The 22718-nt window shown below is 37.2% G+C and overlaps 1 protein-coding gene across 1 annotated transcript; it reads right to left on the bottom strand.

Annotated features, from left to right (window-relative positions):
• Window positions 1–340: 340 nt before the first annotated feature.
• Window positions 341–21711, bottom strand: LOC110520746 (protein NDRG1). The gene is made up of 13 exons (XM_036935840.2): window positions 21681–21711; window positions 18034–18185; window positions 17588–17629; window positions 11496–11601; window positions 11035–11155; window positions 10069–10131; window positions 8624–8684; window positions 7839–7925; window positions 6398–6454; window positions 3993–4159; window positions 3609–3708; window positions 3331–3418; window positions 341–1177 (listed from the first exon to the last, which is right to left on the bottom strand). The coding sequence occupies exons 1-13, from the start codon at window positions 21709–21711 to the stop codon at window positions 969–971; spliced, it is 1284 nt and encodes a 427-aa protein (XP_036791735.2). The 3' UTR covers window positions 341–968.
• Window positions 21712–22718: the final 1007 nt, after the last annotated feature.

Genomic DNA, 22718 nt, shown 5'->3' on the forward strand with positions numbered 1-22718 from the left:
ATGTTATAAAAATAAATAAAATAGGGAGTCGTCAATTTGATCCATCACATATAAAAAGCCAGACAATAGACACAGATGGCTTTAACACCACAACTGTCCATTACATGTTACTGGTGGAAACCCTCCCGGCATTGTTACATTCTAACATATCAGAGATACTATTTCCACAGAGGAACATCCATACAGATTACACATCACCCAAATGACATACAGTATGACAACCGTTGGGTATAAACTCTTATTACCCACAATGCAGTGAGAACAGCATAGGTAGAGGACAGTCTATCATAGCCGTATGTTGTGGTTTATTGTCAGCAGCAACACAGGCAGTAGGGTAGACAGGGGTTATGAGGTTTATTGTCAGCAGCAACACAGGCAGTAGGGTAGACAGGACAGGACAGGGGTTATGGGGTTTGTTGTCAGCAGCAACACAGGCAGTAGGCAGGACAGGACAGGGGTTATGAGGTTTGTTGTCAGCAGCAACACAGGCAGTAGGGAGGACAGGCCAGGGGTTATGAGGTTTGTTGTCAGCAGCAGCACAGGCAGTAGGGTAGACAGGACAGGGGTTATGAGGTTTGTTGTCAGCAGCAACACAGGCAGTAGGGACAGGACAGGGGTTATGAGGTTTGTTGTCAGCAGCAACACAGGCAGTAGGGACAGGACAGGGGTTATGAGGTTTATTGTCAGCAGCAACACAGGCAGTAGGGTAGACAGGACAGGGGTTATGAGGTTTGTTGTCAGCAGCAACACAGGCAGTAGGGTAGACAGGACAGGGGTTATGAGGTTTGTTGTCAGCAGCAACACAGGCAGTAGGGTAGACAGGACAGGGATTATGAGGTCAGGGTTTAGGGACACTGGGGTTGTGTCCCAAATGTTTCCCTATTTCCCACATAGTCAAAAGTAGTGCACTATAAAGGAAATGGGGAGCCATTTAGGAGACAACCTATGACCTTTCAGTGACCAAGGCACTAGCGGACGTCCTCAGTCTTGCTGCTGGACACGACAACGGTCTGATCTACGGTGCTGTTGGAGACATTCTCCATGGACACGTCGGTGTGCTCCCGGACGGGCTGGTGGTCGTTGGCGTGAGAGCGGCTCCTGCTGCTGTCGCAGGAGGCGATGCTGGAGCCTGAGGCGGTGCGGGACCTCACCAGTCTGGTCATGCTGGCTGAGGACACTAAGAGAAGGAAGGAGAGACAGTTACCATAGCTTGGTATATCTAACATAACATAGTATAACTAGCATAGCATACATCTTTTTTTTATGTTTAGGGGGTAGATCAGCTTTAATATTGCAGATAGTGTAGCTTCCATCAATGTAATTGTCACGTCCACCCTATTCCCTATATAGTGTATTGCTTTGACCAGAGTCTGAGGGCTCTATTCAATCCGTATCGCGGAAATTCTGTATTACAGCGTGATTGAAATGCAATGCAGAGAGACGGCATTCACGGTAAACGCTACACACAGGACGTCGCCTCAACTGGAAATGACCGTTACGCTTCAGCGACACCGTTTGAATAGAGCCCCTAGTCTTAGTGGAGGGGACACCGTTTGAATAGAGCCCCTAGTCTTAGTGGAGGGGACACCGTTTGAATAGAGCCCCTAGTCTTAGCGGAGGGGACACCGTTTGAATAGAGCCCCTAGTCTTAGGGGAGGGGACACCGTTTAAATAGAGCCCCTAGTCTTAGCGGAGGGGACACCGTTTGAATAGAGCCCCTAGTCTTAGTGGAGGGGACACCGTTTGAATAGAGCCCCTGGTCTTAATGGAGGGGACACCGTTTGAATAGAGCCCCTAGTCTTAGCGGAGGGGACACCGTTTGAATAGAGCCCCTAGTCTTAGCGGAGGGGACACCGTTTGAATAGAGCCCCTAGTCTTAGTGGAGGGGACACCGTTTGAATAGAGCCCCTAGTCTTAGTGGAGGGGACACCAATGAGAAGCACTGTCATAGAAAGTGAATAGTCTCTGGGTACACTAGGAGGCTGGTAGCTACATTTTAGTTCTTGTTCTTCAGTTTTCTCTCAGCGCATGACGACAGCTTCTGTGAAGTGGAAACGTGTGTTTGGGTGCAGGGATAATGTAGAAACATTGTGTGTTTGGGTGCAAGGATAATGTAGAAACATTGTGTGTTTGGGTGCAGGGATAATGTAGAAACATTGTGTGTTTGGGTGCAGGGATAGTGGAAACATTGTGTGTTTGGGTGCAGGGATAATGTGGAAACATTGTGTTTGGGTGCAGGGATAATGTAGAAACATTGTGTGTTTGGGTGCAGGGATAATGTAGGAACATTGTGTGTTTAGGTGCAGGGATAGTGGAAACATTGTGGGTTTAGGTGCAGGGATAGTGGAAACATTGTGTGTTTGGGTGCAGGGATAATGTAGAAACATTGTGTGTTTAGGTGCAGGGATAATGTAGAAACATTGTGTGTTTGGGTGCAGGGATAATGTAGAAACATTGTGTGTTTGGGTGCAGGGATAATGTAGAAACATTGTGTGTTTGGGTGCAGGGATAATGTAGAACATTGTGTGTTTGGGTGCAGGGATAGTGGAAACATTGTGTGTTTGGGTGCAGGGATAATGTAGAAACATTGTGTGTTTGGGTGCAGGGATAGTGGAAACATTGTGTTTGGGTGCAGGGATAATGTGGAAACATTGTGTGTTTGGGTGCAGGGATAGTGGAAACATTGTGTGTTTGGGTGCAGGGATAATGTAGAAACATTGTGTGTTTGGGTGCAGGGATAGTGGAAACATTGTGTGTTTGGGTGCAGGGATAATGTAGAAACATTGTGTGTTTGGGTGCAGGGATAGTGGAAACATTGTGTTTGGGTGCAGGGATAATGTGGAAACATTGTGTGTTTGGGTGCAGGGATAGTGGAAACATTGTGTGTTTGGGTGCAGGGATAATGTAGAAACATTGTGTGTTTGGGTGCAGGGATAGTGGAAACATTGTGTGTTTGGGTGCAGGGATAATGTAGAAACATTGTGTGTTTGGGTGCAGGGATGGTGGAAACATTGTGTGTTTGGGTGCAGGGATAATGTAGAAAAGTGTGTTTGGGTGCAGGGATGGTGGAAACATTGTGTGTTTGGGTGCAGGGATAATGGAAACATTGTGTTTAGGTGCAGGGATAATGTGGAAAAGTGTGTTTGGGTGCAGGGATGGTGGAAACATTGTGTGTTTAGGTGCATGTATGGTGGAAATGTGTGTTACGATACTTACTGTAACCCATGATACTTACTGTAACCCACGATACTTACTGTAACCCACGATACTTACTGTAACCCACGATACTTACTGTAACCCACGATACTTACTGTAACCCACGATACTTACTGTAACCCATGCCCTGGATGAAGTACTTGAAGGCCTCTGTCAGTTTGCCAGGCTGACTCACCTGGGGAAGTCCTCCACAGTCAGCCATCTGATTGGACAGAGACAAAAGATCATTGGCCAACCAACCGTCATTTGATCACAACAACCCTTTCTCATTATCCATCACATGTATTGTTCTTGGATGGTCAATTACATTGTGGTTGCGCATCTTTACTTACAAAGTACTTTTGACAGTAATATGAATTGTTACATCTGTCTGAGCCACACATTAAACTCACCTTGAGCAGTGTGGTCTGTGTTGGGTTGAGCTTTGCGTTGCTCTCGACCACAGCCTCGACTGCAGGGGAGCTGTCTCCCACCACCAACAGAGCAGGACACCTGCAGGAGTCAGCAGATTAATTATCTACTTAACTAATAATGCTCATAGTCAATATGATAACTAATATTTAGTCAATATCATAACTAATACTCATAGCCAATATCATAACTAATACTCATAGCCAATATCATAACTAATACTCATAGTTAATATCATAACTAATACTCAGTCAATATCATAACTGAAACTATCATGAGTAGCTAGGGCCCTGAGTTTTCCCTGGTCAGGTCATGTGGCCAGGTAGAGTCAGGGTCCTGATGCTGAGTCGGTCCGTGTGACGTACTGCAGAGTTCTGGCGTTAATGTTTCTCCCTGGGACAGGCCTCTCGATCTCCAGGCCCCTGCGGCTCTGGTAGGACTTGAAGAACTGGGCCAGGTTGGACTGGTTGACATCATTGGTGATGTGGTTGCGGTATGTGGCGATCAGATCAGGGTTGTTCTGGATCTCCTCCTGTTGCGCAAAGAACAAATCTCAACGGTAACGCTTTCTATGATGTACATACTTATAATGCATTATAACATAGTTTATAATGCCTTATAACATAGTTTATAATGCCTTATAACATAGTTTATAATGCCTTATAACATAGTTTATAATGCCTTATAACATAGTTTATAATGCCGTATAACATAGTTTATAATGCCTTATAATACACATGTAATGTGTTATGACACTGACTATAAACATCCATAACAAAGGGTTGATGTTTCACAACAATTCATAGCTATTTAAATATAAATGTAATTGTATCATTCATAATCATGCATATACTGTAGCTTCCAGAGGGGGACAAGTGTAGCTTCCAGAGGGGGACAAGTGTAGCTTCCAGAGGAGGACAAGTGTAGCTTCCAGAGGGGGACAGAAGTCTTATATTGACAGTTTATTGAACAAAGCTACATCTTTAAGATGTTTCAAAACAATATGTTTCTCTGTGCATACGGACTGTCAGTGGTTGTAGTGTAGTAGATGAAATAGTCATTAAGGTGTTAGTGCTACTATAGTTCCTGTTTCTATCTAACCCTTACCGTTCCATACAGACTGTCAGTGGTTGTAGTGTAGTAGATGAAATAGTCATTAAGGTGTTAGTGCTACTATAGTTCCTGTTTCTATCTAACCCTTACCGTTCCATACAGACTGTCAGTGGTTGTAGTGTAGTAGATGAAACAGAAATAGTCATTAAGGTGTTAGTGCTACTATAGTTCCTGTTTCTATCTAACCCTTACCGTTCCATACAGACTGTCAGTGGTTGTAGTGTAGTAGATGAAACAGAAATAGTCATTAAGGTGTTAGTGCTACTATAGTTCCTGTTTCTATCTAACCCTTACCGTTCCATACAGACTGTCAGTGGTTGTAGTGTAGTAGATAAAACAGTCATTAAGGTGTTAGTGCTACTATAGTTCCTGTTTCTATCTAACCCTTACCGTTCCATACTGACTGTCAGTGGTTGTAGTGTAGTAGATGAAATAGTCATTAAGGTGTTAGTGCTACTATAGTTCCTGTTTCTATCTAACCCTTACCGTTCCATACAGACTGTCAGTGGTTGTAGTGTAGTAGATGAAATAGTCATTAAGGTGTTAGTGCTACTATAGTTCCTGTTTCTATCTAACCCTTACCGTTCCATACGGACTGTCAGTGGTTGTAGTGTAGTAGATGAAATAGTCATTAAGGTGTTAGTGCTACTATAGTTCCTGTTTCTATCTAACCCTTACCGTTCCATACAGACTGTCAGTGGTTGTAGTGTAGTAGATAAAACAGTCATTAAGGTGTTAGTGCTACTATAGTTCCTGTTTCTATCTAACCCTTACCGTTCCATACAGACTGTCAGTGGTTGTAGTGTAGTTGATGAAACAGTCATTAAGGTGTTAGTGCTACTATAGTTCCTGTTTCTATCTAACCCTTACCGTTCCATACGGACTGTCAGTGGTTGTAGTGTAGTAGATGAAATAGTCATTAAGGTGTTAGTGCTACTATAGTTCCTGTTTCTATCTAACCCTTACCGTTCCATACTGACTGTCAGTGGTTGTAGTGTAGTTGATGAAACAGAAATAGTCATTAAGGTGTTAGTGCTACTATAGTTCCTGTTTCTATCTAACCCTTACCTTTCTATACAGACTGTCAGTGGTTGTAGTGTAGTAGATGAAACAGAAATAGTCATTAAGGTGTTAGTGCTACTATAGTTCCTGTTTCTATCTAACCCTTACCGTTCCATACTGACTGTCAGTGGTTGTAGTGTAGTAGATGAAACAGAAATAGTCATTAAGGTGTTAGTGCTACTATAGTTCCTGTTTCTATCTAACCCTTACCGTTCCATACAGACTGTCAGTGGTTGTAGTGTAGTTGATGAAACAGAAATAGTCATTAAGGTGTTAGTGCTACTATAGTTCCTGTTTCTACCTAACCCTTACCGTTCCATACAGACTGTCAGTGGTTGTAGTGTAGTAGATGAAACAGTCATTAAGGTGTTAGTGCTACTATAGTTCCTGTTTCTATCTAACCCTTACCGTTCCATACTGACTGTCAGTGGTTGTAGTGTAGTAGATGAAACAGAAATAGTCATTAAGGTGTTAGTGCTACTATAGTTCCTGTTTCTATCTAACCCTTACCGTTCCATACAGACTGTCAGTGGTTGTAGTGTAGTAGATGAAATAGTCATTAAGGTGTTAGTGCTACTATAGTTCCTGTTTCTACCTTTCCAAACAGGTGGTTTAGAACATGATCAGGAAGTGCTTGGATCCAGCCAGTCATCTGAACAGAGAGAGAGTTGGGAGTTTACAGTGATGTGTGCAGGCTCCTCCAAGCCAGGCTCTGATCAAACACAAAGGACATTAAAGCATATTTATACATAATCCCCTAAGAATTGAACTCTATCAGAGTAAATCAGCATGTCACCATGAGCTTAGCCTGAAAGACCCACCACAATGTGGATTGTTATGTTGGCCTGAAAAACCCACCACAATGTGGATTGTTATGTTAGCCTGAAAGACCCACCACAATGTGGATTGTTATGTTAGCCTGAAAGACCCACCACAATGTGGATTGTTATGTTAGCCTGAAAGACCCACCACAAAGTGGATTGTTATGTTAGCCTGAAAGACCCACCACAATGTGGATTGTTATGTTAGCCTGAAAGACCCACCACAATGTGGATTGTTATGTTAGCCTGAAAGACCTACCACAATGTGGATTGTTATGTTAGCCTGAAAGACCCACCACAATGTGGATTGTTATGTTAGCCTGAAAGACCCAACACAATGTGGATTGTTATGTTAGCCTGAAAGACCCAACACAATGTGGATTGTTATGTTGGAGCGTCTTATGAATAATACAAAACAAATACAGATCTTGCATTTTATTTTATTTACATTTTCAAAAGCACTTAACTTAACTTTGTTAGTTATGCTATGCTCTGTTAGTTATGTTAATTTTTCTATATTATGTTATGCTAGTTATGCTATGTTCTGTTAATTATGCTATGTTAATTATGTTATGTTAATTATGCTATGGTATGCTTTGCTCTGTTAGTTATGTTAATTTTTCTATATTATGTTATGCTAGTTATGCTATGTTCTGTTAATTATGCTATGTTAATTATGTTATGTTAATTATGCTATGGTATGCTTTGCTCTGTTAGTTATGTTAATTTTGCTATATTATGTTATGCTAGTTATGCTATGTTCTGTTAATTATGCTATGTTAATTATGTTATGTTAATTATGCTATGGTATGCTTTGCTCTGTTAGTTATGTTAATTTTGCTATATTATGTTATGCTAGTTATGCTATGTTCTGTTAATTATGCTATGTTAATTATGTTATGTTAATTATGCTATGGTATGCTTTGCTCTGTTAGTTATGTTAATTTTGCTATATTATGTTATGCTAGTTATGCTATGTTCTGTTAATTATGCTATGTTAATTATGTTATGTTAATTATGCTATGGTATGCTTTGCTCTGTTAGTTATGCTGTGCTATGTTATGTTAGTTATGCTATGTTAGTTATGCTATATTATGCTATGTTACTTATGCTATGTTATGCTAGTTATGCTGTGCTATGTTATGTTAGTTATGATATGTTAGTTATGCTATGTTATGCTATGTTAATTATGTTATCTTGTGTTAGTTATGCTACCTTGTGTGTAAGTGAATCAATCACGCTCTCTGCGCGAGCATTGATGTTGATGAGGACAAGTCCCTCAACCTTATCTGGATGGTTCAGCTGTAGACAGGAAGAATAAAGACATGAAGAACATAGCACAACCCATTTGGGACATATGTAGGATTCAGAGAGCAGGAAATGACACAAACACTTATCACAACAAGATGAACTTTGTTGTGATATCTACTATGAGCTTCATTGTTTCAGGGGTTCGTCTAACTCGATGATAACCATCACACAGGCTGTGTCTGTACAGTACAGAACAGTGTAGATGTGTACAAACAAAAGAACATTCCAAAAGACACTTTAATAATGCCACTTTAATAATGTTTACATATCTTGCATTACTAATCTCATATATATATATATACTGTATTGTATACCATCTATTGCATCTTGCCTATGCCACTCTGTCATCGCTCATCCATATATTTATATGTACTGTATATATTCTTATTCCTTTACTTAGATTTGTGTATATTAGGTAGTTGTTGTGGAACTGTCAGATTACATGTTAGATATTGCTGCACGGTCGGAACTAGAAGCACAAGCATTTCGCTACGCTCGCAATAACATCTGCTAACCATGTGTATGTGACCAATAAAATTTGCTTGGCAATAACAATTATCAAGATTATGTTATCAGTATCAACACTGTGGTATGTTGAAGGACTTTTACTAGGTTTAAATCCTAGTTGAATTATGGCTGCTCAATTTAACAAAAAACAAAAGAGTTCACCAACAACAAAATCCACTCACAGCAAATGTAGCGAGGATGTAGGCACCAGCACCGCTGCCCAGTCCAATGACACTCTTAAACCTGAAAGGAAACAAGAAGAGGTTTGATGGGAGTTTGAAGCTTCTAATAAGAAGAGGAGGATATGTAAACCTCTTTGTGAATGTCATTTTATTTATATTTAGTTATCCACATAATAAATGTGTTTTTGATCCCGGAGGGTAACACTTGAAAGCATTTATTAAAACAAGTGTTTCTCAATGGTAAAACAAATCAATCGTAGGCGAAATCTTGCCTGGTTAAATATACACTACTGTTCAAAAGTTTGGGGTCGCTTAGAAATGTCCTTGTTTTTGAAAGAAAATCATTTTTTTTGTCCATTAAAATAACATCAAATTGATCATAAATACAGTGTAGACATTGTTAATGTTGTAAATGACTATTGTAGCAGGAAATGGACGATTTTTAATGGAATATTTTCATACTGTAGGCGTCCAGAGGCCCATTATCAGCAAACATCACTCCTGTGTTCAAATGGCACGTTGTGTTAGCTAATCCACGTTTAACATTTTAAAAGGCTAATTGATCATTAGAAAACCCTTTTGCAGTTATGTTAGCAAAGCTGAAAACTATTTTTCTGATTAAAGAAGAAATAAAACTGTCCTTCTTTAGACTAGTTGAGTATCTGGAGCATCAGCGGGTTTGACTACAGGCTTAAAATGGCCAGAAACAAAGGACTTTCTTCTGAAACTCGTCAGTCTATTCTTGTTCTGAGAAATGAAGGCTATTCCATGCGAGAAATTGTCAAAAAATTGTTTTTTTGTTAGTGATGATAAGGTCACAATGGCCAGAAACAAAGTGGCCAGAAACAAAGAACTTTCTTCTGAAACTCGTCAGTCTATTTTTGTTCTGAGAAATCATAAAATGTATTTATATAGCCCTTCTTACATCAGCTGATATATCAAAGTGCTGTACAGAAACCCAGCCATAAACCCCAGACAGCAAGCAATGCAGGTGTAAAAGCAAGGCTATAAATGAAGGCTATTCCATGCGAGAAATTGCCAAGAAACTGAAGATCTCGTACAACGTTGTGTACTATTCCCTTCACAGAACAGCGCAAACTGGCTGATAATGGGCCTCTGTTCGCCTATGTAGATAATCCATAAAAAATCTCTGCCATTTCCAGCTACAATAGTCATTTACAACATTAACAATGTCTATACTGTATTTCTGATCAATTTGATGTTATTTTAATGGACAAAAAAAATGCTTTTCTTTCAAAACAAGGAAATGTATTAGTGACCACAAACCTTTGAACGGTAGTGTAAATATATATATATTTTAAATCATGTTTATGTTGATATTTGTACTGCACTGTTGAGGGAGCTTGCCAGTACACATTTAGCTGCACCGTTTATACCTGCTGTAAACTGTGTATGTGACGAATAAACGTTGATCTGGGATTTACCGAAAGTGCTTGAGGACCTGAGGGAGAGTCTCAGAGAGCTGGTCCATAGAGGGGTAGGTGTACCTGCAGCGGAAGACCAGAACACAAGTTACCTCAAGTGCTCCTCATCATCACTAACACAAAGCAAGTCATGAATGTGTCCCAAATGGCAACCTATTCCCTATATTGTGCACTACTTACAAGTAGTGCACTGTAAAGGGAATAGGGTGCCATTTAGGATGCAGACATAATGTTATTGTGCCAAACTTGTCTCTCAAACATGTTGTTGTTGTTGACATGTTTCAAATGAATGTATCATCCATTTGTTATTATCTGTTGGTGCCTTGTCATTGTCTTTCTATCCTGTGAATATCATCTATTTTCTCACTGGATACTTCTAGTACCTCCACATTCAGGTAGATGGGACTAGATCCCAGTGTCCACTAACACTAACAACAGATGGGACTAGATTCCAGTCTCCACTAACAACAGATGGGACTAGATCCCAGTGTTCACTAACAACAGATGGGACTAGATCCCAGTGTCCACTAACACTAACAACAGACGGGACTAGATTCCAGTCTCCACTAACAACAGATGGGACTAGATCCCAGTGTTCACTGACAACAGATGGGACTAGATCCCAGTGTCCACTAACAACAGATGGGATTAGACTAGATCCCAGTGTTCACTAACAATAGATGGGATTAGACTAGATCCCATTGTCCACCAGCAACAGATGGGACTAGATCCCAGTCTCCATGAACAACAGATGGGACTAGATCCCAGTGTCCACTAAGACTAACAACAGATGGGACTAGATCAGATGGGATCTGTGCCATGTGAAATCCTTGGATCTGACTAATTTGTTTCTAATCAATTTCATGGTACACTGAGGACTGCAGCCACCAGAGAATCTTCAACTCAATAACCCGCCTGCAAAGCACAAATTCATGCTGCTAATTGAAGTTGTCACTGGTCACTCACTCTGTGGAGAGAGTGGAGGCACCCACATGCTGCCCAGGGGCATCAACGTGGCACACGGCAAAGTGCCTCATGATCTCCTGCATGTCCTCGTGGCTGAACAGGGGGTTGAAGCACGACTTGTCTAGACACACAGGAGAATATAAGACAAGTTCAGCAAAGTGCTCCTAAATGTTTGTTTTTTCTTTCTTGTGCATTGTTGCTTTTGGACATTGAATTGAACAACCATATGGGACTGTATACAGATCATGACATGCAAGCCTGAATTAACACATTTAAAAACAAGTAATTTGTTTAAAATTCTGTTTGTCATCAAAGCGCTGTGCTCTCACTGGTTTAGATGCATATCAATATGGAATGGAACTTAGCTCTTAGCTGCCAGATGTGCACAATAACAATAAACTAAACTTAAGATCAACTGGATTGCCCAGACAGGGCTCTCTCACAACAACAACAAAACATACAGTTCAGTCCAATATCGTGGAAGGTCATGATGACGGGGCGGCTACCCTTGGGAACCCCCTTCATGGTGCAGTGGACCTGTCCAAACTGAGTCTCCACGTCATCCTCCTGCCATGGCAAAACAACTGGTTTACACAAACCCCACAACTATAACTGCTCCCAACCCTTTTCGGTTACTGTACCACCAACTGAATTTTGCTTTGCCCGGAGTACCCTTGATGTACCTTTGTGCATTTTACCAGTAAGCGTTTCAAGTAACGCATGTGGATAGGCCAAGTAGCCCCAGGGGTCCTAGTACCCCTCGTTGGGAACCACTGATGTTAAGCATGCCATGCCCCCCTTTCTGGTTTAAGGTCAAGTCCAAAGAAGTTAATAAAATAGTACTTCCAGACCAGTGTGCAATGACATTTCTAAAATATCTGAGGCATTAAGGTGGAGTTGTAGAATTTTACATATTGGGCTCATTAAAGAAGAAAATCTTTAAAAAGATGGAAACAACTGTTGTATCGTAGTAAATATATAGTAGTAAATGTATTGTAGTAAATATATAGTAGTAAATGTATTGTAGTAAATATATAGTTGTAAATGTATTGTAGTAAATGTATAGTAGTAAATATATAGTAGTAAATGTATTGTAGTAAATATATAGTAGTAAATGTATTGTAGTAAATATATAGTAGTAAATATGTACGTAGTAGTAAATGTGTAGTAGTAAATATATAGTTGTAAATGTATTGTAGTAAATATATAGTAGTAAATATATAGTAGTAAATGTATTGTAGTAAATATATAGTTGTAAATGTATTGTAGTAAATGTATAGTAGTAAATATATAGTAGTAAATGTATTGTAGTAAATATATAGTTGTAAATGTATTGTAGTAAATGTATAGTAGTAAATATATAGTAGTAAATGTATTGTAGTAAATATATAGTTGTAAATGTATTGTAGTAAATGTATAGTAGTAAATATATAGTAGTAAATGTATTGTAGTAAATACATAGTAGTAAATATATACGTAGTAGTAAATGTGTAGTAGTAAATATATAGTTGTAAATGTATTGTAGTAAATATATAGTAGTAAATGTATTGTAGTAAATATATAGTAGTAAATGTATTGTAGTAAATATATAGTAGTAAATGTATTGTAGTAAATATATAGTAGTAAATATATACGTAGTAGTAAATGTATAGTAGTAAATATATAGTTGTAAATGTATTGTAGTAAATGTATAGTAGTAAATATATAGTAGTAAATGTATTGTAGTAAATATATAGTAGTAAATGTATAGTAGTAAATGTATAGTAGTAAATGTATAGTAGTAAATGTATAGTAGTAAATGTATGGTAGTAAATGTATAGTAGTAAATATATAGTAGTAAATATATAGTAGTAAATATATAGTTGTAAATGTATTGTAGTAAATGTATAGTAGTAAATATATAGTAGTAAATGTATTGTAGTAAATATATAGTAGTAAATGTATTGTAGTAAATATATAGTAGTAAATGTATTGTAGTAAATATATAGTAGTAAATATATACGTAGTAGTAAATGTATAGTAGTAAATATATAGTTGTAAATGTATTGTAGTAAATGTATAGTAGTAAATATATAGTAGTAAATGTATTGTAGTAAATATATAGTTGTAAATGTATAGTAGTAAATGTATAGTAGTAAATGTATAGTAGTAAATGTATTGTAGTAAATGTATTGTAGTAAATATATAGTAGTAAATGTATAGTAGTAAATGTATAGTAGTAAATGTATAGTAGTAAATGTATAGTAGTAAATGTATTGTAGTAAATGTATAGTAGTAAATATATAGTAGTAAATATATTGTAGTAAATATATACGTAGTAGTAAATGTGTAGTAGTAAATATATAGTTGTAAATGTATTGTAGTAAATGTATAGTAGTAAATATATAGTAGTAAATGTATTGTAGTAAATATATAGTTGTAAATGTATTGTAGTAAATGTATTGTAGTAAATGTATAGCAGTAAATGTATAGCAGTAAATGTATAGTAGTAAATGTATAGTAGTAAATGTATAGCAGTAAATATATAGTAGTAAATATATAGTAGTAAATGTATAGCAGTAAATATATAGTAGTAAATATATAGTAGTGAACAAATTCCCCGATATCAGGGTACTCATGTCAACATGTTTGCTTTCAGAGCATATTTGATCCCAAATTATAAGGGGGAGAGATACCTCGGTGTCTCAGTGAACATATAGTAGTAAATGTATAGTAGTAAAATGTATAGTAGTAAATGTATAGTAGTAAATGTATAGTAGTAAATGTATAGTAGTAAATGTATAGTAGTAAATGTATTGTAGTAAATGTATAGTAGTAAATGTATTGTAGTAAATGTATTGTAGTAAATATATAGTAGTAAATGTATAGTAGTAAAATGTATAGTAGTAAATGTATAGTAGTAAATGTATAGTAGTAAATGTATAGTAGTAAATGTATTGTAGTAAAATGTATAGTAGTAAAATGTATAGTAGTAAATGTATAGTAGTAAATGTATAGTAGTAAATGTATTGTAGTAAATGTATTGTAGTAAATATATTGTAGTAAATGTATAGTAGTAAAATGTATAGTAGTAAATGTATAGTAGTAAATGTATAGTAGTAAATGTATTGTAGTAAATGTATAGTAGTAAATATATAGTAGTAAATGTATAGTAGTAAAATGTATAGTAGTAAAATGTATAGTAGTAAATGTATAGTAGTAAAATGTATAGTAGTAAATGTATAGTAGTAAATGTATAGTAGTAAATGTATAGTAGTAAATATATACGTAGTAGTAAATGTGTAGTAGTAAATGTATAGTAGTAAAATATATAGTAGTAAATATATACGTAGTAGTAAATGTGTAGTAGTAAATGTATAGTAGTAAAATGTATAGTAGTAAATGTATAGTAGTAAATATATACGTAGTAGTAAATGTATAGTAGTAAAATGTATAGTAGTAAATGTATAGTAGTAAATGTATAGTAGTAAATGTATTGTAGTAAATGTATTGTAGTAAATATATAGTAGTAAATATATACGTAGTAGTAAATGTGTAGTAGTAAATGTATAGTAGTAAAATATATAGTAGTAAATATATACGTAGTAGTAAATGTATTGTAGTAAATGTATAGTAGTAAATATATAGTAGTAAATGTATAGTAGTAAAATGTATAGTAGTAAATGTATAGTAGTAAATGTATAGTAGTAAATGTATAGTAGTAAATATATAGTAGTAAATATATACGTAGTAGTAAATGTGTAGTAGTAAATGTATAGTAGTAAAATATATAGTAGTAAATATATACGTAGTAGTAAATGTGTAGTAGTAAATGTATAGTAGTAAAATGTATAGTAGTAAATATATAGTAGTAAATATATACGTAGTAGTAAATGTATAGTAGTAAAATGTATAGTAGTAAATGTATAGTAGTAAATGTATAGTAGTAAATGTATTGTAGTAAAATGTATAGTAGTAAATATATAGTAGTAAATATATACGTAGTAGTAAATGTGTAGTAGTAAATGTATAGTAGTAAAATATATAGTAGTAAATATATACGTAGTAGTAAATGTATTGTAGTAAATGTATAGTAGTAAATGTATAGTAGTAAATGTATTGTAGTAAATGTATTGTAGTAAAATGTATAGTAGTAAATATATAGTAGTAAATATATACGTAGTAGTAAATGTGTAGTAGTAAATGTATAGTAGTAAAATATATAGTAGTAAATATATACGTAGTAGTAAATGTGTAGTAGTAAATGTATAGTAGTAAAATGTATAGTAGTAAATATATAGTAGTAAATGTGTAGTAGTAAATGTATAGTAGTAAAATGTATAGTAGTAAATATATAGTAGTAAATATATACGTAGTAGTAAATGTATAGTAGTAAATATATAGTAGCGAATATATAGTAGTACATATATAGTAGTAAATATATACGTAGTAGTAAATGTATAGTAGTAAATATATAGTAGTAAATATATACATAGTAGTAAATGTGTAGTAGTAAATGTATAGTAGTAAATATATACGTAGTAGTAAATGTGTAGTAGTAAATATATAGTAGCGAATATATAGTAGTACATATATAGTAGTAAATGTATATTAGTAAATTTATATATGTAGTAGAAAATATATAGTAGTAAATATATACGTAGTAGTAAATGTATAGTAGTAAATATATAGTAATAAATCAGTGCAAGGATTCAAAACTTCACTCTGGGTTTCTAGTATTGAATCTATGTTAAATGGGAAGATCTAACCTGATCTTATCAATGGTGATAATCCTAAAGGTGCAGACACAGTGCAGACACAAGGAGGGCTGTTACTTACGTCATCTGTACCATGTCCATTTCAACAGATATACATAGCTATGTCCATATTTCCCACCAAAAGCCATTATGTAAAAATCCACAATGTCTCTGGTGTGTTGTCTATACTGTACTTTGTAGTTTTTTGGGGGGGTGTATTCCTGCACTCATATTACGGGTAATTGTAAACAAACACTGTATAGCCTCAAAACATGGTTAAAACTATAATTTTGGATGGTCAGTACTTTGCATCCATAGCTTTGTCTATGAATTTGAGGGTGGTTAGATTTCTCTAGCCCAACCCTCAGCGGTTTACCGACACAGTGGCGGGGTGGCCGCTTTGTTATTGTTCGAACTGCAGATTGCCACTTTAAGGTGAAAAGTGCATCAGCATTGCTCTATAAAACCAACCTTCATGAACCTTCAGTGATCTGTAGCCTCTCTCTAGTCTAGCTTGATCCTAAACTACTGACAGGTTACTCTACATCTGGAAACCAAACAGACCGCACAGCCACACATGGACAGCTCATAATAATGGCTGCCCCTGCGCAAATGGAATGGCATCAAACCATGTGTTTGATGTATTTGATACCATTCCACTGATTCCGCTCCAGCTATTACCACTAGCCTGTTCTAACCAATTAAGCTGCCACCAACCAATGTGGTCCCATTGAAGAAAAGGCTGTCATTTTTCTCACACTCTTTAGTTAACAGGCCATAGAGATGTGTAGACGTCTCTACTTATCAGTCTTCAATGGCGCTGCCCATGTTATACAGGATTTTGGGCATTAGAGATCTCTATACATCTCTATGCTCTGAGTGCTCCTGCAACCCATATTTATTTTATTTTATGTCACCTTTATTTAACCAGGTAGGCTAGTTGAGAACAAGTTCTCATTTACAACTGCGACCTGGCCAAGATAAAGCATAGCAGTGTGAACAGACAACACAGAGTTACACATGGAATAAACAATTAACGAGTCAATAACACAGTAGAAAAAAAAGAGAGTCTATATACATTGTGTGCAAAAGGCATGAGGAGGTAGGCGAATAATTACAATTTTGCAGATTAACACTGGAGTGATAAATTATCAGATGAACATGTGCAGGTAGAGATACTGGTGTGCAAAAGAGCAGAAAAGTAAATAAATAAAAACAGTATGGGGATGAGGTAGGGAGATTGGGTCGGCTATTTACCGATGGACTATGTATAGTAGTAAATATATAGTTGTAAATGTATAGTAGTAAATGTATAGTAGTAAATATATAGTAGTAAATATATAGTAGTAAATATATAGTAGTAAATGTATAGTAGTAAATATATAGTAGTAAATGTATAGTAGTAAATATATAGTAGTAAATGTATAGTAGTAAATGTATAGTAGTAAATGTATAGTAGTAAATGTATAGTAGTAAATGTATTGTAGTAAATGTATAGTAGTAAATGTATAGTAGTAAATATATAGTAGTAAATATATAGTAGTAAATATATACGTAGTAGTAAATGTGTAGTAGTAAATGCATAGTAGTAAATGTATAGCAGTAAATGTATAGTAGTAAATGTATAGTAGTAAATGTATAGTAGTAAATGTATAGTAGTAAATGTATTGTAGTAAATGTATAGTTGTCCTACTTTACATTGTGTGTAATAACCTGTGTATCTACATGGTAGTTACATACTGTAGTGAGTAACTGGTACATTGTTACCATGCAGCTGTTATGATGTAAATACATGGGTTTTAGGTGTTGATACGTACCCTAAAGCCGACCATAAGTCTAGTAACCGCCCCTGTCAGCCCCTGGAGGACAAAACAAAATCAATCTCATTAACCACAGACTACAGCATCATAAATCAACTTGTTGGAGTGAGTTGTTCAACTCTGTTTGATCAAAAATGCCATCAACAGAAAAAGATAGAGAGTCTGTCCTAAATGGTAACCTAGAGAGTACAACATTTGACCAGAGCACTATTGGCCCCGGTCAAAAGTCATGCGCTAGAAAGGGAATAGGGTAACATATGAGATATTTGTATAATCTGCAACAGTATGGTTTTAAGTAACTTCAGGTTTCGTCCCAAATGGCACCCTAAAATAATTGTTCTGAATGTTTGATTCCTGCCAATGTATTTTGAATGACTTGTGCACCATTTAATCCAAACTGATATCCAGAACTTTCCAGGTGTATAAACAACTAAACGACTCACAGGAAGTGGGTTAACGTTGACCTGCGCCTCATTTCCCTCCAGGTCAACCTCATCCAGCTCCATCAAAGAGGGGATCTGCTGAGAAGCCTGTTGATGTTGATGAGCACCCTGTTGAATGAAAAAGAAAAGTTGCCCAACTGGCACCCTATTCCCTATATAGTGCACTAGTTTTTACCAGGACCAAATGGTCTCTATTCCCTATGTAGTGCACTACTTTTGACCAGGACCAAATGGTCTCTTTTACCTATGTAGTGCACTACTTTTGACCAGGAGCCAAGCGGTCTCTGGTCAAAAGTAGTGCACTACATAGGTAATAGGGTGCAGTTTGGGACAAACGCTAAGTAAAACAACCAACATATAAAAAAACCCCATCAATTTCACATTTTAAATCGATAGCAAAGCTATTGGATTTGTTATACAGTGGGGATTTAGGTATTACATTGGCTGCATTATTCTGTAACGCTTCTGTAGGCTTATTTGCCATGGTCAACAAACGGAAACATCAAGCAGCATCTGTACAGGTAACATTTGCCATGATGCTGCGGACCATATGTGTCAGTGTATCAGTGAACAGATTACAGCAAATGTATTTATTTACACTGGGTTTCTTTTATGAATTAGCTAAAAGGGTAGCCTACTACACGTCCTGAAGTTTGTCAGCCTTTGCGCACGTGTGAGCGCGCAAAGGATTTCCAGCGCACGAGACACCTCCTGCTAGTGATGGGCATTCGGAGTCTTTTCAGTGAGCTGGCTAATTTGTCTCGGTTCATGTAAAAGAACCGGTTCATTTATCTCTCAAACAACTCTTCGTTCAAAATGCTTCAAAAACGACCTAGAACCATGAAAAAGGTGCGAATATCCAATGTAAAGCCCAAAAGGTAGGTTACCATTATGTCAGATCGTGAAATGTGCGTTCAAGTACATTTTTACCTGGCCAAATTATTCGATGGCCTGTAAAAAAATAACCAGATTGACGCGCTCTCCTGAATATTTATTGTTTTTGCAGTGAAGATTCACCGTCTTTAGATAATTTGTTTGTAACTTGTCTGCAGAAAAGGTTGTTTTGAGCTCAAAAAGCAGTATGCAAATCAGGGAGCCAAAATAGCGGCTCTTTCCAATAAGATCCGTTCAAAAAGAGCCGTTCGCGAAGGAACCATCATCACTACTTCCTGCCAGTACCACATAATCTCAAAATCCCATAAATACGCATACCCGTACTTTATACCTCAGTGACACATACCCACCTTCCTAGACATGACGCTCAGTCGATGGTGGTACAGATGTGTTGGTTGAAAATCGAAAAGGCACCAAGATTCTTAACTTCCTCAATTGTTTCCTTGGCAACTCTGACTATGACACTTAGCCTAATAAGCACATTTCATTCAGATGTCACAAAGAGTTTGGAATATCTGGTTGTCATAACGGTCATCATGGTCTGCCAGTTCAAATGAAAGGCAAATCCCTAGACAATTACCCTAGGTTATTTATAGCAAGCCTCATCATGATGACCTAGTGTTTTTTAATCATATGACTGGTTTCTAGTTTGGATTTTATGGCCTGCCCAATAGTGTATTTTACTTCAAATATGTGGTGCTCAATGCAAGAAAAACAACTCAAAATATAAGTGCATAGCCTACAGTAGGCTATATTTTAATACTGTTCAGATTAATACAACTATAGGGGGGTTATGAAAGAACTGGTAAGCCTATGTATGCTAAGCCTCTCCATGGGTATCACTCTAACCCAGATTTACAGGTTGAATACAACATGTGAGAGGGTTACATCACAACAATCACAATTTACTCCTCACCGTTTTAATCATTCACATGTCATAAACTCCTCACAACAAACTGCTCATGTCCTGGGGCAGCGAGACAAATGGCCCCCTATTGTCTACATAGTGATGGGCCCTGATCAAATGTCCAAGCACTATCAAGGGAACACACAAAAGGGTTCTTCGGGTTGTCTCTGTGGAAAGGGTCCTACAGTCCATGGAACCCAAAAGAGTTTTACCTGGAACCAAAAAGGGGTCTTCAAAGGGTTCTATGGGGACAGTCGAAGAACCCTTTTAGGTTCTAGATAGTTCCTTTTTTTTGAGTGAGTTGTTAAACTCTGTTTTATCAACAACGCCATCAACAGAAAAAGATAGAGAGTCTGTCCTAAATGGTAACCTAGAGAGTACAACATTTGACCAGAGCACTATTGGCCCTGGTCAAAAGTCATGCGCTAGAAAGGGAATAGGGTAACATATGAGATATTTGTATAATCTGCAACAGTATGGTTGTAAGAAACTTCAAGCTTCGTCCCAAATGGCACCCTAAATAATTGTTCTGAATGTTTTATTCCTGCTTATGTAGGAATAAAACAGTCGAAGAACCCTTTTAGGTTCTAGATAGTTCCTTTTTTTTCTTAAGAGTGTAGGGTGCCATTTGGGACACAGCCGTATATCCTGTTGGTTCAGTAATCAGGGGGTGTGTGTCGCTGCCTATGCCTGGCGTGCCAAAAAGCCCATAAATCTTTTGCAGCAGGTGCAGCAGGGGATCTGTTTCAGTCAGTCAATGCCAAAGAATAGAGAGAATATGTATCCCAAATGGCACCCTATTCCCTATATAGTATAGGACCTGGTCAAAAGAAGTACACTATAACGGGAATAGGTTGCAATTTAATCAAATCAAATCAAATTTTATTTGTCACATACACATGGTTAGCAGATGTTAATGCGAGTGTAGCGAAATGCTTGTGCATTAGGATGTAAGTCTAGAGCAGGCATGGGCAGATATCATATTAAAAACCGCAAACAAAAACCCTACTGCAAAATGTGTAGAATTGCAAAAAATTTGCAGTGAAACTGCAAAAAAAAATGTCTCTCCTCAAATCAAATCAAATGTTATTTGTCACATGCTTCGTAAATAACAGGTGTAAACTAACAGTGAAACACTTCCTTACTTCCTCCCCATGGCTAAATGAGTAGAATTACATGAAATGGGTTAGAACATTTCCAAATCTACTTTCTGCGCCCCAAGGAAAAATGTGTAGCATTGAAATGAACTCTAAAACGTACCTTTTTTCTCTTTGCTGTCAAGAGGGGTACCGCTAAAATGTGGGCTCCAAAAAAGGCTGAGGCCTTTGACTGCATGTGTGGGTATGGATGTGGGAAGGCAGACCCGCGTGTGCCACTGCGGGCCCTCATCCCTGGTCTAGAGCAGAGCCCATAGGGAACACAGTGGCACGGGCCCTATCCTGTTTTTTTAAATGAGATTTTGTTGTTGTTGTCATTTCTCTGTAACATTACTAGCCACCTAGCAATTTTATGAAGTTGGCTTTAGCTAGCTTTGAAAGATTCCCAATCTCCTAACTTCATAACTAGCTACCAAGAAGCCATTTCAGGTTATCCATTAAGTTAGAGTATCTTAGCTGGTGTGCTTGTTGGAAAGGTTGGTACAAAAGCATGCAATAACTAAATATACTGAAAAAGACTCACATTCCTTTCAATCTTTTACCCAGATTTGAGCAGAGATGCAGAGTAGCATATTTCGTTTCTTGAAAAAAATAACCACCAGTCAGGAGGATTTGACATAGAATTAAACATAATGATTATGTCTCTAGATTGCAGAAAAAAAAGCTGTTTCAGGTGTTCTCCAATTTACGGGTCAGGGGCCTAGAACCCCCTCCAGCCATCCTCATATACTTTACGTCACCTCAGATCTTTGGGGTGCATGACACCCTTGGTCTAGAGTCTAGGCCATGGTAATCGCTTCAGAACAGAGTCTGCCACTGCCTGCTGGAATGACACAGCTGTCAAGCATTTTTATTTCTTACCATGGCTTACACCTATGGCTACATCCTAAATTGCACCCTGTTTCATATATAGTGCACTAATTTTGACCAGGACCCATACAAAAGTAGGGCACTATATGCTGTAGGATTTTTTAAAAAGTGTTTTATTTAACTAGGCAAGTCAGTTAAGAACAAATTCTTATTTACAATGACGGCCTACCCCAGACAACACTGGGCCGATTGTGCACCGTCCTATGGGACTCTCAATCACAGCTGGATGTGATACAGCCTGGATTCAAACTAGGGACTGTAGTGACACCTCGTGCAATGATATGCAGGGCCTTAGATCGCTGCGCCACTCAGGAGCCCGAGGAATAGGATCATATTCCCTATTTAGTGCACAAATGTTGACCAGGGCCCATACATGGCACACCCTATTCCCCATGGGCCCCACCCTATTCCCCTCTCCCATCACAGGCCTTCCTTGTCCTATTTATCAGATAGACAAAGCTATTGCAGATTACTTTCAGATTATTAATATCTTTCTGAGCATTAAATTACACTGCATTCTGTGTCAGAGCCTGCTTTTATACTTTATTACATACAGTCACACATGTTTGACTGTGGTCAAGAGGCTTGGATCTATCGTTTGATTGGTCTGTCTGTCTGTCTGTCTCTCGTACCAGAATACTAGTACTCGGTGTACTCGGTGTAACATCACCAAGTAGCTGTTGTGTACACTTTTATCGTACGCTAGATGGTGTACCAGAGCAACCTAAAATATATACGTTTAGAGCATTGTAGACGTATCATTATGCTATGCAGCTGGGTATTAGACAACAAATAATGGGGTTAGGTAGAAAATATTTTAGAAAACGTCTGGACAGATGACGTTGAGAATCTGACAT

This window comes from Oncorhynchus mykiss, chromosome 2, assembly GCF_057628025.1.
Source record: "Oncorhynchus mykiss isolate SJ-2025 chromosome 2, ASM5762802v1, whole genome shotgun sequence".
In the NCBI taxonomy this organism is placed as follows: domain Eukaryota; kingdom Metazoa; phylum Chordata; class Actinopteri; order Salmoniformes; family Salmonidae; genus Oncorhynchus; species Oncorhynchus mykiss.